The sequence below is a fragment of the Corvus kubaryi genome, unplaced genomic scaffold (genome assembly GCF_017639235.1).
Source record: "Corvus kubaryi isolate FWS band 111438036 unplaced genomic scaffold, C.kubaryi_AGA036_p1.0 37398, whole genome shotgun sequence".
NCBI lineage: Eukaryota > Metazoa > Chordata > Aves > Passeriformes > Corvidae > Corvus > Corvus kubaryi.
Window position 1 is genome coordinate 52,714,382 of NW_024581137.1, and position 20,284 is coordinate 52,734,665.

At 40.9% G+C, this 20,284-nt stretch overlaps 1 protein-coding gene across 9 annotated transcripts in view; it reads left to right on the top strand.

The window, feature by feature from the left end:
- The window catches only part of KMT2C (lysine methyltransferase 2C), a 193,429-nt gene that overhangs the window by 150,498 nt on the left and 22,647 nt on the right, over positions 1–20,284 (top strand). For 7 of the 9 annotated variants that reach the window (XM_042044205.1, XM_042044206.1, XM_042044211.1 and 4 more), the window contains 15 exons: positions 1,921–2,025; positions 2,381–2,428; positions 3,584–3,721; positions 3,904–3,936; positions 4,021–4,140; positions 6,257–6,395; positions 6,652–6,866; positions 6,981–7,054; positions 9,682–9,864; positions 10,490–12,355; positions 13,399–13,724; positions 14,500–16,319; positions 17,371–17,482; positions 18,402–18,480; positions 18,602–18,665. In XM_042044205.1, coding sequence (XP_041900139.1) covers positions 1,921–2,025; positions 2,381–2,428; positions 3,584–3,721; positions 3,904–3,936; positions 4,021–4,140; positions 6,257–6,395; positions 6,652–6,866; positions 6,981–7,054; positions 9,682–9,864; positions 10,490–12,355; positions 13,399–13,724; positions 14,500–16,319; positions 17,371–17,482; positions 18,402–18,480; positions 18,602–18,665 — 5,322 coding nt within the window. The remainder of the gene's footprint in view (positions 1–1,920; positions 2,026–2,380; positions 2,429–3,583; positions 3,722–3,903; positions 3,937–4,020; positions 4,141–6,256; positions 6,396–6,651; positions 6,867–6,980; positions 7,055–9,681; positions 9,865–10,489; positions 12,356–13,398; positions 13,725–14,499; positions 16,320–17,370; positions 17,483–18,401; positions 18,481–18,601; positions 18,666–20,284) is intronic. The other 2 variants (XM_042044207.1, XM_042044214.1) reach the window with 1 other exon arrangement.

The window sequence follows — 20,284 nt, forward strand, 5'->3', positions numbered from 1 at the left end:
TACAGGTGGTAAACGTTTCATCTTTAAATGTTACATCTTTTCACCTGAGCTCTTCCCAGCTACTTACACAATACATTTATGTTCAAATTAGAAGCTGAAGTTTTAGGGACTGTTCCTGAGCACAAGGGCTATGGAGGAAAGCGCCGGTAACATAAAATACTAGAGAAGAATTAAAGGCTGCTAACACAGTCCCAGTGCTTCCTTCATGGGCTTTTTTTCTCCCTGATACTTAACCTGCCTTCAAGCAGGAATTCAGGAAAGTGAAGGGCTAAAATCAATCTTTCAGCCTGCTCAAGTAATTACATCACCTTGTGGTGCCTGGTGTTACTTGCATAATTAGACCAAATTGCCAGAAGGGAAACAAGTATCTGAAAAACCCAAAACAAACTTTAAAATCCCCCAAAAAACGACCCACCAAACCCCAACAACTACGTTCTGTTGAGAGCCTTACATTTAACAGTACTTTTTGTCAGGTACACAAAATAACTATGCCTGCCAAGTGCTGTGGTTTTGAGGCACTTTTAGATAGTTTTGCTGGTATCAATAGGAGCTGTATTTTGTACATACATTTAAATGGACTGGTCTGCATTGGCATATTAATCCATCTTGCTGAGTGGCAAATATAAAACCTGATTTAATTAGAGTGGTTTCACCTTGTCTGCATTACAGAAGTAAAAGTGAAGAATAAAAATAGTCAAGTGAAGAAAAGTAATTTTCATTTTGACTTGGTAATGGAAGAAGGGAAAAGGTTTGTCTCTGAAAATCAGCAGAAGGAGCTTGTAATTCGTTGTTAAACTTAGCAGCTTGGGAAGTAGCCTCATGATAGAAGTGAATCCTTGGCACCAGGGTCTGAATTAAGCTGTGTATTCTCCTGGGGTAGTTGGCTTGAAACAATGGGAAATATATCTGTGTATGTGTGAGATGTGTGTGTTCTTTGGCTTTCTGGTCTCCTTCAACCTGGCCATGTGTTTGTTTTCCACGTTGTATATTTTATGATTTGTATTAACTCCTTTTTTCTCTTTAATTTGTATTTGCCATCTCATCATATTTCATTGGTCTGGCAGTGTTTGCTCATGTAGTCATGACAGTCTGCAGTTTTACTGAAAAATATTTTTCTCAGCTTTTATTTGTTTGTCAAACATTTTTTGCAAATGTTGCACATCTGTAATAGTCCAAAACAACTAGTTAATAAAACCAGATGGGCCATTTGGAATAATTCCTCTCTAATGAATTGGAGGTCAAGAAGATAATAGTATCCAGAATTTATTATTTAATATTAAAGAATTTATTGCTAGACCAGGCCAGTTTTTCCTAGATGGCAAAAAACCATGACATTTCTACCTCTGGCCATTCTCACGCCTTCAGGTTTTCTTCTGATCTTAAAAGTATCATCTGCAATTTCCATTTATTGACTCTTTCTTTTTACGCTTAGATTTCACTTCCCTATCAGGGTGTAGTAACTAGTCACTTCTGTATTAAGAAGGAGAGTGGTGGTAAAAGAACTGATCTACCTTTTTTTTAAAAAAACCACTTTTTTTAGATGTGTAGAACACAGTGGGCTGTGTCCTATATAAAAAGCATTTGTTGACTTACACATTCATGGGCCTTTGTGTTGTAGAGGCTGCAGGTTCAGAGTAGATTTTGGGATTATTTTTCCCCTGAAATCATCCAGTCTTTGTTTCACATTATATGATTACATTATCACTTCTAAAACCACTAACAACGTAAGCACGTGCAGATGGCTCAGTCCTGGCAGGGAGGGGATGCTGGTCAGCAGAGTCTCTGACCCTAGGAACACTTGCAGCTTAACCCACTCTAGGAGGCCCTTAGAGCCTGGTACATCAGTGTTTGGGTTTGCAGCTCAAGAGCATCACCAGAGTGATGTAGAAATGTTGATTTTATTTATTGCATCTTCTACAGGCAGCACCGATGATCCTTTAGCTGATCTTTCTGAGGTCTTAAATACTGACGATGATATTCTTGGAATACTTTCTGATGATTTGGTAAAGTCTGGAGATCATTCAGGTGTGTATGTCCATAGAATCTCTCCAGTAATTGTTGCCTTTTTTTTTCTTCTTTATTATAGAAATATTTGTTGTACTGTATCTGTAGGTCATGCTCTAGGTCGTTTCAGATACAATTTTCATATCTTAATAATACCTTGGTTTGGAACAATTTTGGTTTATTCTACCATAAAAATGCCCAACCTTGTCAGCATTTTGTTTTTACTTGGCTCTTTGCTTTGCTGCTTAAGAGAGGATAAAATGTAGCTGCCGTTGTCTCTCATACCTGCGTAGCTTTTTTCAGCATGCAGCTTTTTCTTTTCTTTTTTTTGTTTTCGTGTTGTAATCATCCATTTTATCTGGTTTGGGTCCTGTAGGTCTTGATTTATGCACTTTCCAGGTTGAGAACTCACCCTCCCCATTTGGTAAGAATCTAAACAATGGATGATCCATGGTTAGCAGTAGCCCTCTTTCCTAGTGGTTTTAGCTGAAAGAACTGCATGTGTAGAAACTACTTCTCCTTTGCTGTGTCACTGATTCATGTTTCATTTTCCACTCTGTGGTGTTTGAGTCTAACACAACCTCTAAACTCTTCACTCTGCCTTTAAGAGTCCTGCATCGAGTTTTGCTTACAGCTTTTGAAAACCTTCCTTAGTTTTTTGTGTTCCATGATACAAACCCATGCATTTTCTTGTTGCCACTGTAAATATTACTTCCTGTAGTAGTATGTAGTTTTTATCATAGTGGTATATTATGTAAATGAACAGCATTTTTACCAATGTGAGTATACTAAAGCATGATTAAAGCAGTCAGCATCAATCCTTTTGTTTTCACTGGATAATGGTTCATCACTCTATATCAAAGGTTGAGAATAAGTAGAATGGCATATTTCATTATTTTTAAATTCAGGGAGTTTTGGTATCTATTACAGAAATATATTTTAAATGCTGTGGGATATAGTTCTTTTTTCCCAGATTTTTCTCATTTGAGAGATTTATTGACTTGTAAGGGATGTTAGGAAATTTATGTAGTGAATTATGTTTTCTTAGTGCCAACAAATCACTTTGATGTAACCCATACTAGTCAGGATTTGTGTTTGAAATAGAAACTTTTATAGCTTTTTTTATATTGGCTACACAGCATTTCAGTAGATATTTTTTGTAATACCTCAAGTGAAGAACATTTGAAGTGAACCTTAAGGTACATGAGGATGAACCATGTTTACTGCTGGCGTGATTCTTTTCAAAGTGTGAAAAACTGTTAAAGTGGAACTCTATACTGAAACCTATACATTCAAAACCATGCTGAACCTGAACTCAGTAGTCTTACTTCCCATTCTTCCTGTTGCATTATATTTGATTAACATTCCTCAAACAATACAATAAACTGGAGGTAAAGAGTGGGAAGGTTTTTTTACGTTTTCTAACCAATGTTTTGTTTTGCCTTGCCTTTCAAATAATAGAAACTCCTGGTTTAGTTGACAGCTCAGTTCTAGGGGAACAAAACAGGGTTTATGCTCTTTTTTCAATACTAATAAAGTTTTCTATTTATGTCTGACTTACTGTTCTTTCTTCCTCCAGCTGGATTGGATATTGGCCCCATCTCTGATGATCCTTCTTCTCTGCCTCAGCCCAACGTCAACCAGAGCTCACGGCCACTGAGTGAAGAGCAGTTGGATGGAATCCTCAGTCCAGAACTAGACAAAATGGTCACAGATGGTAATTTTTTTGTCCTTAATTTTGGCCTTCTAGAGAACTTCAATAGAAATGATATTTTCTTTCTTCTTCCCCACAAATGCACATCTCTATATTGTAACAGACCTGTTTGGACTTGGTTGCACAATTACTTTTATTGCTTCCTCTGATGATTCCTTAACCTTTGTTGCCTTTACTTTGTCCAGGTGCTATTCTTGGCAAACTGTACAAAATCCCAGGTACGTGTTCTGATTCTCCTTGTCTTTTATGGAACACAGTTCACAAGCAATGCCAGCAACTCATGCAGAGTTTTTTTTTTTCAGAGCTGGGAGGAAAGGATGTTGAAGATTTGTTCACAGCTGTGTTGAGTCCAGCAGCCACACAGCCAGCTCCTCTACCACAGCCTCCTCCCCCACCACAGCTCATGTCTTTGCACAGCCAAGGTATGTTCCTCTGGTGCTTTTGTGAGCAGCAGGAGAGTTGTGCACCTTTTAGATGCTGATGTGGAAGTAGGACACACCTTACGCTGTGAAAATTGTGGAATCTGCCATTGTTAATTTGTGAAATACTATTCTAAACCGGTTCTGAAGGGAGTATGTGATTAACATGCATGTAAATATTGCTAATAGAAAGGACAGTTATTTGAGATTTTTCTGACATACCGATGCTTTTATTTTAGCTGACACTTTCATGGTTTGAAAATTAGTCTGTGATAAAACATGTGTTCTCTCCTGACTTCACTCCTTAATTACTTTTGAGTAACTCCTCAAGGGTAAGGCAAGAGTCTGTGTAACACTGATTTACTGAGTCTTAATTTCTGTAAGAATGCAGTTTAATATATTAGCTAGTCCTAATAGGGAGGAGGTTAACTTAATTTAAAATTTATCTTGGAAATTATACTTTATTTTTCTTCATTACTACTAAAATTATCATGACTTGATAGAGCATATTCTTTCTTATATTGAAGGCAAGGGACAGATTGATTTTATTTATTGTTGTTACCAGTAGAGCTATTTTTTTAAGCAGTATGTGTGAGTATAATTGAATGTGCTCCTTTTCTCATCAGACATCACCTCCAGTGGGTTTTCCGTGAGCTCATGTAAAGAGTGCCCATTCCTTTATAGTGGTACTACAAGAAGTACTATGCAAATTGATTTGACCAGTGAATTAACCATAAGAAGAAAAGTGATTTGTTTCCTAGTTGGATCAATTTTCATAAAAATGAAGGACTTAAAAAACTCTTAGAAAGGACAGTGTTTAAAGTAACTAATGGGTTGATTTAAAGCAAAAGGTAATATAGGTAGCAGTGTCTGTTTCCCAGTTACTTGAGTACTTGGAGATAACTCCAGTATTTGAGCTCTGTAAGATTGTTCAGCTCCTCCCTGTGGGAACTGCCACGATGACAAAGTTTTAGATTCACAATGTGGTTCTATTACAGTGGAATGATCCACATGTTTCTGTGAGATAAATCCTTCAGTAATGGGGCAGCTTGCATCAAGTTTCAGCTATTTCAAATAAAATTATTGCTCTCTTCTCATCAAGATGTGATCACACAGTGCAAACCAGAGGCCTGACTCTCCATTCTGTTTGTTTGGCAGGGCTTCACAGTTACTGTGTTTACCAGCTATAATAAAGTGCATTCTCTTAAATTTTGTGTTTACCAGCTATAATAAAGTGCATTCTCTTATATTTTGTGTTGCTTACAACTGCAGTTGCTGCATAGCTTATATAACCTTCAGATCAGAAAGAGTCTTCTAAAATGGGAGAATGATACAGTGTCATCCTGCAGATGCATCTGATTCCTGAGCTACTTCTGTGCTTTTAAGGAAGTACTGGGGCAACAGTTACAATCCACTTAAGTGATGGGATCTAAAGGCCAGAGTTAATTCTGTGTAGTAACATCTGCAAATACCATCTGCTGGAATGAATCCGCCTGTGCCACATTTGTAATACTGTAATCAAATAAATAACATTTTCTGCCTTCGTGCTGCTAGACTGGACATTTAATTAGAAAATGCTAATGCTCATTTGAGTAGAGTTATCTGTTTCATTGGCTACAAATTAGGGAGTTAGTAGATAATGAGGCTTACTTTGGTACAATGCTCAGGAGTCTCAGAAGAGGAGATGTTTAATTCAGGTGGCTAATGATAATCCTGCAAGGACTGAAAACCCACCTTCTCCATGGCTTGCTGCTTGGATCTGGGTGTAACAAATATGAAGACCATTAGCTTTTAAGTGTATTACCTCAATATAAAGTGCACTAGTGTGGCATGGGCTGCTGCAAAGTTTTTGGAAATCCATTTTTGAAAAAAGTTTTATTTTTAGATGAGAAAAAAAAAATATGTGTAGGGATGTGATACAGTAGAAAAGAATCCTTTAAGCTTATAGGGAATGATTTAAAACTGATGTAAAATCTTTCCCAAAAATGTAAAGTCAGCACTGTAAAATTTTGAAGCAATTAGTTTTTCATTAGAGTAGACACTGTTTTCTCAGTGAAAGGTTCCACCTCTGCAGAAGCAGTCACCCTTTAAAACAGTAATTTAAACTTCTTACTTCCAGGGGAGAATGCGTTTCCAAGAGTGCCCCTCATGAATGGTCTGATTGGCCCCAACCCTCATCTCCCTCACACGGCCCTGGCTGCTGGAGGTGGGCTGGGCACCTTCTCTCCCATTACCCAGCAGCCATACAGTGATGCCAGGTAAGTCCAGATAGGGAATAAAAGATGTTTATCGTATTTAGCATTAAAATAAAGTACGAGTAACAAAAACACTGGGCAGTGTTGTTGGTTACTAATACTGTGATATTATTAGTTCTTGAAAGCCACCTCAAAACCTTGTATATTCTTGCAGCATGTTCACTACTGATACAGCAAACAGAATAAGTACTGCTAATTGAGGGTTTGTTTTGTTTTTTTGATACAATCTATAAAACAACCCCCTTTTCTCCTCTGTCAGGGATAAGAATCCAGCATTCAGTCCAATGGTGAGTGATCCCAACAGCTCATGGGCACCAGCTGCTCCACCCCTGGAAGGTGAAGGCGATACCATGTCCAATGCTCAAAGAAGCACCCTGAAGTGGGAGAAAGAAGAAGCTCTGGGTGAAACGGCAACTGTAGCACCTGTTCTCTATACAAATATCAACTTCCCTAACCTGAAGGAAGAATTTCCAGGTGAGTGATTTACTGAATCACGTTGGTAATTTGCAGTAATCGGTGTATCTTGATTGGAAGTATCTAAAATAGACTAATTGTAGCCTTGTGTATTGACACATTTTTTGGTTGCAGACTGGGCTACAAGAGTGAAGCAGATTGCTAAACTATGGAGGAAAGCAAGCTCTCAGGAGAGGGCTCCCTATGTGGTAAGAAAAATTCCCACCTGCATTTGCATACTTCCAGCAAACATATATTTCATTTATAAGATTATGTTGTTTTGGTTTTTTTTGTTTTTAATAACACAAGTTGTAGATTTAGTGGAAGCTCCCTTACTCCAAGAGTACCTTTGTAATTTGACCTCTGAATCTGAATACTTCTACCTGCATTCTTTGTTTGTCATTCTTGGAATAAACTCGATTAGTACTGTGCAACCTAAAGACATCAGCTGTGATGAGAAGATCTGTGGCTTCCACTGCCTCTCAGCTGCATTTGATTCATGTCTCAAGTCTTCTTGGCTCTGTCTCTTTCTACACAGAATCTCACTGGTTTATTCAGAAGGATAGTAGCAACTGATCGTGAGATTCCTCTCCCTTTCATCATCCCCTCTCACTGGACTCTTCTTTTTTCCCCATTAGAGTTGCTGAAGTCTTTCAGCCATTGAACTAACAATTCCAGAGGTGTCAGTGCTCGCATCCCTGCTTTCCTTGTTTACTTCTACTCCTTGTGTTCCTGCTTTAGTGTTCCCCTTCTCTGCTTACTCTCTTGTATTGCTTGGTGATGGAAACTCTTCTGATATCTTGCATTTTGTGGGGAGCATGAAAGACTCCATTTCTCTCTCCAAAATAATTCACCTTCTTCACATCTGAGTCAAGTGAACACAGATATTTCTAGCAGCTGTGTGGAGTTACATGGTCATTGATTCCATCCTGCAGAACGTCTGCCATTCAAATGGGGTGACCCTTACGCTTTGTGGACGTCTCTGTTGAAGCCTGTGTACATCCAAATCTCAGAACCGATATTATTGATTCTTTTGGACCTTCCCTACCATTGTTGGCAGATACTCTTTTCTTTAACTTCCTGGCACACCTCCATTCTCTCCTGGTTCTTGTCTTTGTTTCTTCATAGCAGCGATTGGATGATCATTCTCACTTCACAGCTCTCTGTGAATTTTGCAGTTTTTGGTCTCTTAGCCTTCCCCTACCTGCCCTTTTTTTCAAATAGTCCCACCAGTAATCGAACTTGATTCCTCTGCATGTTGATGACTCAGAATTTAGTAGTACTGCCCTTATCTCCTGCTGTCCAAATTTAAAAATTCCCCTTATCTCTGACAACTTTTAAGAGTATAAATCATATCCCAAACTAAGTGTGAGAAGTGGAGTTCTTGATCTTCCTGAAACCCTTTCCACTTGAAAGAATAATTCTCTCGTTTCTTCTTTGTATCACTGAGGCATCATCGTTATTCTGCTTTTTATTCAGTGTTGCAATTTTAGCACCTTTGGAGCTTTATGTCATCTTGCCTGTGCCATAGTTAATCTTGGTGATTCCTTCTTTGTAGTTATTTATAAGATAATACCCACTTAAATGGGTGGCATTTACCACTTCACAATTATTTCTACTACTGATTGCTTTATTTTTCATTGTTCTTAAAAAATGCAGTCCTATCCTTGTGATGGGTATCCAAAAGTCAGCAGCAAAAATTATTTCCCATATGTTCAGGAGGAGAGTGCAGGCTCCTGCACACCGGTTTTCACACTGATACTAATCATAATAATGTAATTATTATTAAAGCAAGATGTGGTTAATTCATCTCAGAACAGTTCTTGTGCTCCTGCCATGCAGCTCCTGCTGGAGTTCCTGGCATTGTGCACACAAGAAGCTGCTGTGGTGCCTCTCCTGAGGGACTTGCACTCTGAGGCGTTGAGTAAAGGCTGAAATGAAATGCAGAGGAGTGTTAGTAATTTTTTTACTATAGGCTTTTTGCTTAGCATGCACAGTCCTATCACTTACAGGGGAAAATGACAGTGATTTTTCTGCTGCTGTGACATGGGTGCTCTCATCCATGTCACTGTTTCATTGCTGGGGGGGGAAGTATTAAAGCCTTTTCCTCTAGTCAACTCCTACTTGACAGCTGCAAATAAATTTGTGAAAAAGAGGATGTGGGGGTTTGGTTCAGAAAAGAAATCACATCCTAGATTGGTGGTAAAACAGGCTCTTTGAAACTTCCATTAGATACTTTAAAGTGTCACTATGGCTGTAAAATGCCTCATTGAAGAGGAATTGCTGTGTCTCTGTACAGTTTTTCCTGATCCATAAGCCCATGTCCTATGTTTATACTGTTAACTGTTAACAGACTCAGATCTTTAGAGGTCATTTAATGGACTAGACTGTATTTTTCTTGTCGTTGATGTTCTCCATATTAGGGGCCTTTATTGATCCAAACATCATCTGCTGTGCTCAGTCTTCACATTGTAGACCACACCAATATGTGATTTGAAAGGTAAACTGGTGGATTAATGATTTCTTGGCACAGCACAGTGCCTGGAACAGACACTCTCCTGTATAGAAAAGCTTTGCTAATAGGTTTACTAATTTAGTAATTGCTAGTAACCTCTTAGTTCCCTCCATATATGTTAAACACAGAATTTCTATAGAGGTGAAGTATTTTCTGTTTGGAATTATTTTTGAGGTGCGTAATGTCATTTCCACAAGGATGTGTGTGATTAAAACAGGCTTTACAAATAATTTGGTGATAGATTTTGTAGGAATAACAGTGTGCAGTGTGCACACTCAGTAGAAGAAAATAAGGCTAACTGCATTTTTTCTCTTTTTCCAGCAAAAAGCCAGAGATAATAGAACTGCTTTGCGCATCAATAAAGTACAGATGTCAAATGACTCCATGAAAAGGCAGCAGCAACAGGATAGCATTGATTCCAGCTCACGCATCGACTCCGACCTCTTTAAAGATCCATTAAAACAGAGGGAATCGGAACATGAGCAGGAATGGAAATTCAGACAGGTGTGTAGCACTTAGGGCGTTTTGTTATTTTCTTCCTTCTTTTTATTGTGTTGTCGGAATCTGATGTAATAAAATCAATTTGAATCTTTCTTTGTAGAAGAGTGTAAAGTCAGCCATTCTGCTTGGGAAGAAAATAGATGTTAGCAGAAAACAAGCTGCTTGTAAAAAAAATAGATTTTGACTCTTAAATCCCATGTATTATAGAAATAGGTTGTTCTTTCTCTGCATGGCTGGCTAGTGCAGTAGGCTTTTATTACATATCCTGTATTGCAGTAACCTTGTCCTGCAGACTGCTGCCTCCCATGGGGCTGAGTGTCTCTCAGAGCCTACACCAGTGCTGCATGTCAGTAACCTTTGTCTCCAGAGTATAAGGTTGGAAAGCAGTGATGCTCTTTAGGCAACCTGGGAAATTCTTATTCCCAGGCAAGCAAGATGCATTTACCAAGGTAATTGAACTTTACAAATGGCTGGACTCTCTGCTCCCATTGCATTTAAAATCTGCATTTGTTTGTAATTGATATTGGTTGTGTCCTAAAGTTTTAATTATAGATTCAGTCATTAGAAAGACTTTGTATACCCTAAACTTAGAAGAAGTGTAATGTTTTTCCTCATAATCTTAAAACAGCAAATGCGGCAAAAAAGTAAGCAGCAGGCCAAAATAGAAGCCACACAGAAGCTGGAACAAGTGAAAAATGAGCAGCAGCAACAGCAGCAGCAACAGCAGCAGCAGCAGTTCAGTTCACAGCAGCTCCTGAACCAGTCTGGCTCAGACACACCCAGCAGTGGGATCCAGAGCCCCTTAACGCCGCAGACTGGCAATGGAAATATGTCTCCTGCACAACAGACATTCCATAAGGATCTGTTCACAAAGCAACAGCTCCCTGCTACGCCTACATCAGCGTCCTCAGATGATGTGTTCCTAAAGCCGCAAGCCCCACCTCCCACTCCCACCCGAATCCCAGTACACGATTCACTGTCTCAGTCTCAGACTCCTCAGACATCATCACAACAGATGTTTTCTCCAGGTTCCACAAACACAAGGCCTCCTTCTCCAATGGATCCATATGCTAAAATGGTGGGAACACCCAGACCAGCGCCCATTAACCAGAACTTTGTTAGGAGGAACACCATTGCCCCATTAGATTCCTGTGCAGCACAGTCATCCATATCTCGGGAGCCGTCGGGAAGCAGGCCTTCGCCAGTCAGGGACTCATGTTCTTCATCTCCAGGTAGCAGCGATCCCTATGCAAAGCCACCAGACACACCCAGGCCTGTCATGCCATCAGAGCAGTTCTCCAAACCATTGGGGGTCCCACGGTCACCCATAGTTATGGAGCAGTCAGGGAAGGTACCTTTAGCTGCTGGAAGCAGTGATCCATTTACTAAGCCAGCTCCTAGGACTGACACGTTTCAGAGACAGAGAGTAACCTCTGCTGATGCCTATGCACGGCCTCCATTGACTCCGACTCCTGCTCCTGTTGATGGGAGCCCTGGACCTTTCAAAACTCCTCTGCGCCCTCCTCAGTCCCCACAAGATCCTTACTCATCCGTGCCAGCCACGCCACGGCGCGTTGCTGTTGATCCCTATGAAAGGCCCCCTCTGACACCGAGGCCGGTGGATAACTTTTCCCATAACCAGGCCAATGATCCCTACAGCCAGCCTCCCCTCACTCCCCACCCCGCAATAAAGGAGCCTTTTGCCCATCCGCCGCGGATAGTGCGGCAGCAGGGTGATTCTTTCCCTCAGTCTGGGCCCATTTCAAGGCCAGCTTCTCAGGACCCTTACTCCCAGCCTCCAGGTACTCCTCTGCCAGTTGCTGATCCTTATGCCCAGCCCCCAGGAACTCCTCGTCCCAGCACAGTGGATCCATATATGCAGCAGCCACCTACACCAAGACCCGCTCAGCCTGCAGATCTGTTTGCTCAGTCCTCAGCAAATCAGAGACATTCTGATCCATATGCCCAACCTCCTGGAACACCACGGCCAGTTCTCAGTGATCCTTACTCTCAGCAGCCAGCAACCCCAAGGCCAGGGATTCCTGAGAGTTTTAACAGACCTGCCATGACAAGGCCAGGACTAATACCAAATAGAGATCCTTTCCTGCAGACACCACAGAGCAGGTTGCAGGGCACTTTTGTCAGGCCATCAGATCCATGTTCTCAAACTGCCAGGTCTGCAGGACCTGCAATAACGGATTCATTTAGCCATGGTGCAGCTACTCCAGCACGTGACCCATATGATCAGCCACCAATGACTCCAAGACCTCAGCCAGAATCTTTTGGAACTGGTCAGCTGGTCCACGATGCTGCCGAACAGCCACGGCCTGGATCTGAGGGCACCTTCAGTGCATCCGGAAATTCTCCAATGACTTCTCAAGGACAACAGTTTCCCAAAGTTTCCCAAGTTCCTGGCCCAGCACCCACCACGGGAGTAACAGATACACAGAATACCATGAATATGTCTCAAGGAGATACTGAGAAGTTAAGACAGGTGAGAATAATGTTCAATTCTGATTGTATTAAAATACTATAAGTAGAAGAATTTCCCCCATTCTTGTTAATACTTGAAGTTTCTTGCCATTAAACATAACTACATGTAAGATAATTACCTTAATTTACTTAGTATGTTAGTTTGGTCCTCCTGGATAGAACCGCAATATACAGAATATAGAAACATCAGTAATTTTTAAGGAATTTGGACAAGATCCAAGAAAAGAAGCAAAAGTCTATATTTGAAGCCACGGAAGATGTAGATGGTTGGTCTGTAATAGTGCTTTTAGCTACAGTCTGAGGGGAAAAAACCATTTTAAAAGGACAGTTAGTTCTATTCTGTAACAAATGAGGTGTGGAGCTGATGTCAGTGACTTGTTCACTGGCTGGAGAAGGGAGTACAGGCAAAGATCTCAGACCACACGTCTGATTTTGCAGTTGGCCAATGTTTTGAGCTGAATCCTTCCCTTGGTCAGTGCTCTTCTTGAGGCACATTCACTCCAGGTTTCTGTCTGTGAATGTTTGGCAAGCAGCTCTTGCTGAGAGGTAGAATTACATTCAGCTTGTGGACAGCTGCTCAATCTTTTGTTTGGAAGGAGGGATGGGAAGTGAACTTAATGGAAAATTGGTGGTATTTATCATACAGGGTTAGAGTAAATTCTGCAGCTGTGGCATAAACCTCTTGCTGAATTTTCTTCAGTGGACCTCTGGTCACCTTTGTCCCTCAGAATGCACTTCTCCTGTGGTGAAAGGGCCTGCATTACTGGAATAGAAGAAGGGAAAGAGAGTTGCTGCCATGTTAATTGGTAGAATGGGATCACACCATACATTTTAACAAGAGGTCTGGATCTTAGGTTGTGTTACCAGCACCTTGCACCATTTGACCCCCCTTCTCATTTCTGAGGTGATTATGGTTGTTTATAATATTTTTCTGTAACAACTGAAGGATTTCTTTCCTCCAAAAGGCTTAACCTATCAGAGTGTAACACTTCAAAAGATGTCAATTGCAGTGTGAAGCATAATGATTTATTTTCTTTTAAACAGCGCCAGAAACTACGTGAGATTATTCTACAGCAGCAGCAGCAGAAGAAGAACGCAGTTCGCCAGGAAAAGGCCTTGCAGGACGCAGCAGCTCCTCCCCATGCAGCCCCTCTTCAGCATTGGCAGCAAGACAACTTAAATCAAATTTTTAACCGCCCTCCTCCTCCCTATCCTGGGAATATCAGGTCCTCTGTGGTCCCTCCAGGTGGGCCAAGGTTCTCCATGTACCCAAAGGACCAGCGTGGGCCATTCCCTGGGGATGGGCAGTTCAATAGGCCCCAGTTTCCAGGAGATATGAACACCATGGGCATGAGACCTCATGGTCTGAGGTAAGCTCTTGGTTCTCTTAAACCCAGGGTATTACAGGGATAGTTAGATAAAGGGGGCTTTTTGGACAGGATGAAAAATCATCTACAGGAGCTGGTAACCTTCCTGAACTCCATACATGCAGTGGGTTTTCCTGTAACATTAGAATGTGTGTTTTACACTCTTTTGTTGGGAATTATTCAGAAATACGAATGGAGAAACTGCAGAAGTAGTCGAACTTGGTTGACCTGAAACATCTTGTTGTCCGAGGCTTTGGGGCATTTCTAAAAAAAAAGTAAAAGATCAGACTTTATTTTTGATGTCTTAATAATGAATAAACTCATTTCTAATGTGTATGTAATCAAACACAAGGTTCTATCTGTGCCATTTTTACAATGAATGCTGCAATGTAAAATGAATACCAGTATCAACATACCTTGTTATCTCAGAAATTAATTTTTTTCAGTATCTGGATTTATTTTAGTAATTTCTAAATCCACACACTGGAGTTTTTTCACTCTGAATTGTATTAACATGTATTTTAATTACTAGGTTATTTCTGACTGTCAGTTTTCTATCCATTATTATTACTGAAATTGAAAACAGGTTGTTTATTAAACATAATTAAAGCAATTATTTTATTGTAGTCATAAAGCTCATTTAAATGTAAGCATACTCAGTCAAAACATTTATTTAAATATCTTGATGAATACATCATGTAAAGCATTTTGGTGAATAGTTATTTAGTCATGTGAGACTGAGAAAAAAGATGATTTAGCCTTTCATGCTTTATTTTAGATATGGGTTTCCAGGAGGTGGCCATGGTCCACCCTCGGGTCAGGAACGTTTCCTTGGTCCTCAGCAGCCAATGCAGCGCCCTGGAGTTCCCCCCCAGCTGAGGAGATCCCTGTCTATTGATATGCCCCGGCCAGTGAACAATCCACAGATCAGTAACACCTCTGGGATCTCGCAGCATTTTCCCCCGCAGGGAATTCCGGTCCAGCAGCATAACATCCTGGGCCAGGCGTTCATCGAGCTGCGTCACAGAGCTCCTGATGGGAGGCCCAGGCTGCCCTTCAATCCTGCTGCTGCCAGTGTGATGGAGGCAGCAGCTCAGCACCAGCGGCACCCTGGGTTCCTGCCCAGGCAGGATTTCCCAGGCCCAAGACAGGCAGAACCGCTGAGACACAATTCTCAAGGAATACCAAACCAGTTGCAGATGTCTGGAGGTTTGGAGCACATGTCCCAGTCCCAGCAGGATCAAATCAATCCTGAGAACCCACCTGCACTTGTAATGCGTTCTCTGGGTCAGCCAGTTGCTGATGCATTCCCAGGACCATCTTTGTCTACATCTGCACCAAGTGATGAATCTGCAAACTTGCAGATTCCCAACCAGCCAAGTGATGGTCTAGAAGAAAAGCTTGATCCTGATGATCCTGCTGTAAAAGATTTGGATGTGAAAGACCTTGATGGTGTTGAAGTCAAGGATTTAGATGATGAGGATTTGGAAAATCTGAACTTGGACACAGAGGATGGGAAAGGAGATGAACTGGACACTCTAGATAATTTGGAAACCAATGATCCTCACCTCGATGATCTTCTGAGATCGGGGGAATTTGATTTAATTGCATACACAGATCCAGACCTTGATGTGGGGGATAAGAAAGGAATGTTTAATGAAGAACTAGACCTTAGTGTCCCCATTGATGACAAACTAGATATCCAGGGCAAGGCAGAAGAACCCAAACAGAAAGAACAAGGTGATAAAACTGTTGCCCCTGCTGAGACCCAGTCTCCACCAAAGAAATCAGCTACAGAAAATGAAATTAAAACAGAAGTACTTTCCCCAAACACTCAGGAGGAAAAGAAGAACGAAAATGAAAAAGGTGATGGAAGTACTGAGTCCACAAGTACTCAACAGGTTGCTGAAGTGGAGTTAAAGGATGGAGAAAAGGCTCTTGCACAACCTGGTAACCCAGAATTCCCTGACAAAACTCCTGCTGTTCCAAGTCAAGATACAACTGTGCCTAGTCCAGATGCTCAGGGAGCTGCTCCGCTGCCTGTTCAAGGAGCAGTAAGTTCCTGCAGTATTTCTGGGTCCACCCCAGTCCTCTCAAGTTTGCTGTCTAGTGAGAGCTCAGACAGTGCTGAAGCAAGAGCTCTGGGATCTCCATCTCAATCTCTGCCACCCACACAAATGAACCATGGATCAGGTATTCCACAAACACTCATGACACCTGCTGGACAGATCTTGGAAAACACTTTGAATTCAAATCTGCCCATGGTTCCACGAATGAACCATAATTTTTCTCATGGGTCACCAAATCCAGGATTTATTCAGGGTCAGTCATCTAATCATAACTTTGGGACGGGACAGACATCTAATCAAACTGTGGCTGTACCAAACCGTCCTGGTCCCAGTGGCATCTCTGGTCCCCAACAGATGATGCTCCCTCAGCCATTAGCTCAGCAACAGAACCGAGAGAGGCCACTTCTGCTAGAGGAACAGCCACTTCTTCTGCAGGACCTCCTGGATCAGGAGAGGCAGGAGCAGCAGCAGCAGAGACAGATGCAAGCCATGATTCGCCAGCGTTCGGAGCCATTTTTCCCTAATATTGGTATGTGGGTGTTGTGTTTGTCTGTGTTCCAGTTGTTTTAAAAATGCAGCAGTAAATAGTTAAATAATCCACAGCACTGCAAGACACAGGTAAATATGTAGAGCTTGAAGGTGGCATAATAAAAATCAACCTCCCTATTAGGTACAAAGGGAATATGGAAATTGAGCATGTAGGTGGAATTCTGAACTCTGTGGCAAGGCTCCTGTTGTCATTACCAGGATCAGGGTAACTCTGCTTTACTGATAATGTTTGTGACATCAGCTGTGTCACATACTGTCTTTATATTTTAGGTTCTCATGAGATACGGAGCAAATGTTTCCTTTGTAAACAGAATTAGGCAATGAAGTGCACTAGCTCACCTTCTGATACTTGATCTATCAATTCTATGTTTATGGTTGTTTTATGACTTTTTTTGCAGTATTTGGTGTGTCACAAGAAAAGGGATTATCAAAAGCTGTTGCTAACACACAGTCTAGGCAAGGCCCAGAAACATCACAAATAATTACGCTTGTACTAAAAGAATTTTAAGAAGAACTGTGGTTGCTTGTTTAATATAACCCAGCAGTTTGAGCATTCAAATCAAGACCCATCACCATCATTTAGTTGTTAATGAAACACTTTATTTTGAGGACTGTGTAAGCTACATTGACCATCAAGGCTATTCTCATCGTGCAGTAGTGATGGTGTGCCAGTTGCCAGTTGAGATCACAAAAAAACTCATTCCTGAGTCTTAAACCTATAAATAGAATTTATTAATCTGTTGGGTCATAGGCCAGATTTGGTCTAGAGCACTTCTCAGACTGACTTGGTTTGGTTTTTATGTTGTGGCTGAAAACAAGGACAGCTGTTGCTGGACTAACTTCTCTTAGAGGGTACATGAAAGTGCTTATTAATGTGGAATATCAAAGCGGAGAAGACAATTAATGTGAAATAGGAATGCAATTAATGTTTTACTGAAGATTTACATATGAACTAAGTGTAAAGTGATTTCTATTTAATAACTTGTAATGTTTCAGCTGTGTGATTCATTGCTGCTGTTTTTCTCTTACAGATTTTGATGCGATTACAGATCCCATAATGAAAGCAAAAATGGTGGCTCTTAAGGGGATCAACAAAGTCATGGCACAGAGTAACATGGGGATGCCACCAATGGTCATGAACAGGTAGGCAACATTTGATACCAGTCTTTAGGACTACAAAAAATAAAAGGAAATGACAGTTTGGGGAAACTGTGTGCAGGAAATGAAAAAAAATTCTCTGTCATGTAGTTTGCATTTTATGCTAACATAGGATTATCTCCTAGGAATAAAGCAAGTGTGGCAATAGGAGCTATAAAAGTTACTCAAATGCATCAGACTTGTGTTCTAGTTGTAGTGTCATAGGCCAACGTGGCCAGCATGGCTTCACTGTTGATGCTCTTTCTTGTTTTCCCACTTCCTAATCAGGTAATGACACATCTCCCACACGTTGTGCTAGAAAACTGGGGGTGACAGTGTAACAGTGGAACCTCATGTTGAAGCAAATAATTTAATGCTGGGTATAATTAAGATTCAGCCCAAGGAGTGGAAGTTCCATCCTCTCCTTAAATCTCTTCTGAGGACAAAAGGAGCTATGAACTGTGCAGGCTGCACTGGGACTGTCCTTAGGGTACTTGGGGAGTCCATGGGCCAGGGCGGATCTGTGCTTGTTCTTTTCTGTGTGGCCATTCAAACAGGTTTTCTCTGTCCAGTGCCCCATGGTAATACATGGCTTACCCAAGGTGGACATTGACCCAGCTCCAGTTGACTGTGCTGGTGACGATGAAAGCTAAATACAAATACGGATTTGTGTGTGTTTTCACTGCTCTAGCACAGTAGGTCATATTTACGTCATCTCTCTGAATAATGTAAAATGCTGTAATTTCAACCAAAGGCAAAATGTTGTCTGTATCTCCAGGTGTTGAAAAGGTTTGGTAGAGAAGTTCAGGCCAATGTCTAAAAAATATTTGGGTGCTTTGTTTAAGTTGGCCGTAATACAGAAGGTTGTCTCTCTCCTAAAATGCCGGTTTTCAAGATTATAATTTCACTTTCTGTTTATCAATAGGTTTCCCTTTATGGGTCAGCCAGTGCCAGGGGCTCAGACCAGTGAAGGCCAAAATCATATGCAACAGGCAATTACACAGGTAATGCAACTTGATATGGGCTTGGAAAAAAACTGTTCAATAATGATAAATAGGTTTTGGGTATTTTAATTGAACTGTGATTTAATATCCTTGTCTGTCTCTGTTTTACTGAAATTTCTAGGATGGAAGTTTGACACCTCAGATTGCTAGACCTAATCCTCCCAGTTTTGGTCCTGGTTTTGTCAGTAAGTAAATATTTAATAATTTATTTTATGGTTTTTTTTTCATTTTACAGTTCTGTTTTCTGTAAAATGAACTATCCATAAATGGATTCTGTCTCTCAAAAAAATCATCCTTTTAAAATTGAGTCACTTCATCATTATGATGCCAGATAATGAAGGGGGGTGCATAGTAAATGCTGTTAATATTTTTTTTCTAGAAGCTGTCATCAACAAAACACCATACGGAAAGAGGGAAACAGAAAATTGACATTATTTGGATTTGTGTGAGAGCAGTAATCTATTAACTGGCAGACTGCTATAGCAGAAACCTGGTCTTTGGTTGTGTTGCAGTATTCTGAGCTCAGTGAGAACAACTGTCTGTATCGATGGGGTTTTTTATTTCAGAAGCAGAAAGTTTTGTGCAGCATCATGGTCATTTGAACAAATACCAGAAAAAGTTTTCCAGGCATTGGTTAGGCAGGCCTGGCTGTGAAGCACAGTTGTTGAAAGCAGCTTTTTGCATTCCATATTTCTGGCTGCCCTAGATCAATTGTGAATCCTAGTCTCTGTGATAAGAAAGATTTATTAGCAGAAATTAAAACTGAGCATATGTTGGAAGAGAAAGACCATGTGTAAAAAAGTGTTTCTATAACTACAAATACTTCACTTGATATATATGAATAAGAAACAGAAGTAAACACCTTCACATTTTCCAGAAGCTGGAGTAACAGCACTGAGTGTGCAATAAGGAGCTTTGGCAAGATTATCACATGGCACTCAGCACGGCACTACTCTGGTTGGTGGTGGTGGGTTCTGAGCTCTTACCTGTTTCTCAGTTCAGTAGTAGTTACCCTTACCTGGAACTCACTAATATTTCAGTACTTTCATGTTGCTCACGTTACTCTCAATTGTCCCCTCAGTTTGTGGGATCAGTTCTGCAGAATTTTTCCCTGAAAGCACCTCGAGGCCGTAGCTCACTCTGAGTGGGTTTAGTTGAGCTGTTCAGAGTCAAAGCAGTCACTGACACAGTGACTGCTAAAGTAGAAGGTGGCAGAGTGGAGCACAAGAGGATGTGGTTATATTGAAATCATGCTGCTGTGTGGTATCCCTGTTAAACAAGGATCTTTACAAGGAAGGTCTGTGCTGTATTCCTGGTGTCCCACCTCACTGAAAATGGGATCAGGAGACAAATGACGCCATCACCCATGTTCTCTCTTGCTTTCTGTGCTTAGTGCAGATAGGGTGTTATCAGACATGGTTGTTTTGCCTCCAGAAAAACATCAGAGAGCAATGGACTGCCCGTGGCAGATGAGCATTTGTCATTTGTAAGAAGAGCAATGTCTCTATTACAGCCTAAATGAGAGGCATTTATTTTGGGGGGAGTAAATTGGTGCTGAAGGCCCTGTGCTGAAGGCTGCCACTGACAAAGTGATTTTTACAAAGACAGTATCTTTCTTTCACTTCATTAATATTCGATGGTGTTCATCATTTTAATATTTTTCTTAGAAGCGGTCATAAAAATAAATTCTGTGTGTACAACAGTTTTCTGCAAACACCAGAATTAATCAGGCCGTGTTTCCTGTAAGTTTATGTCCTTGCTCCTTAAGCTGTTTGTACTTGAGTACTTCCAGAGATCTTCCATG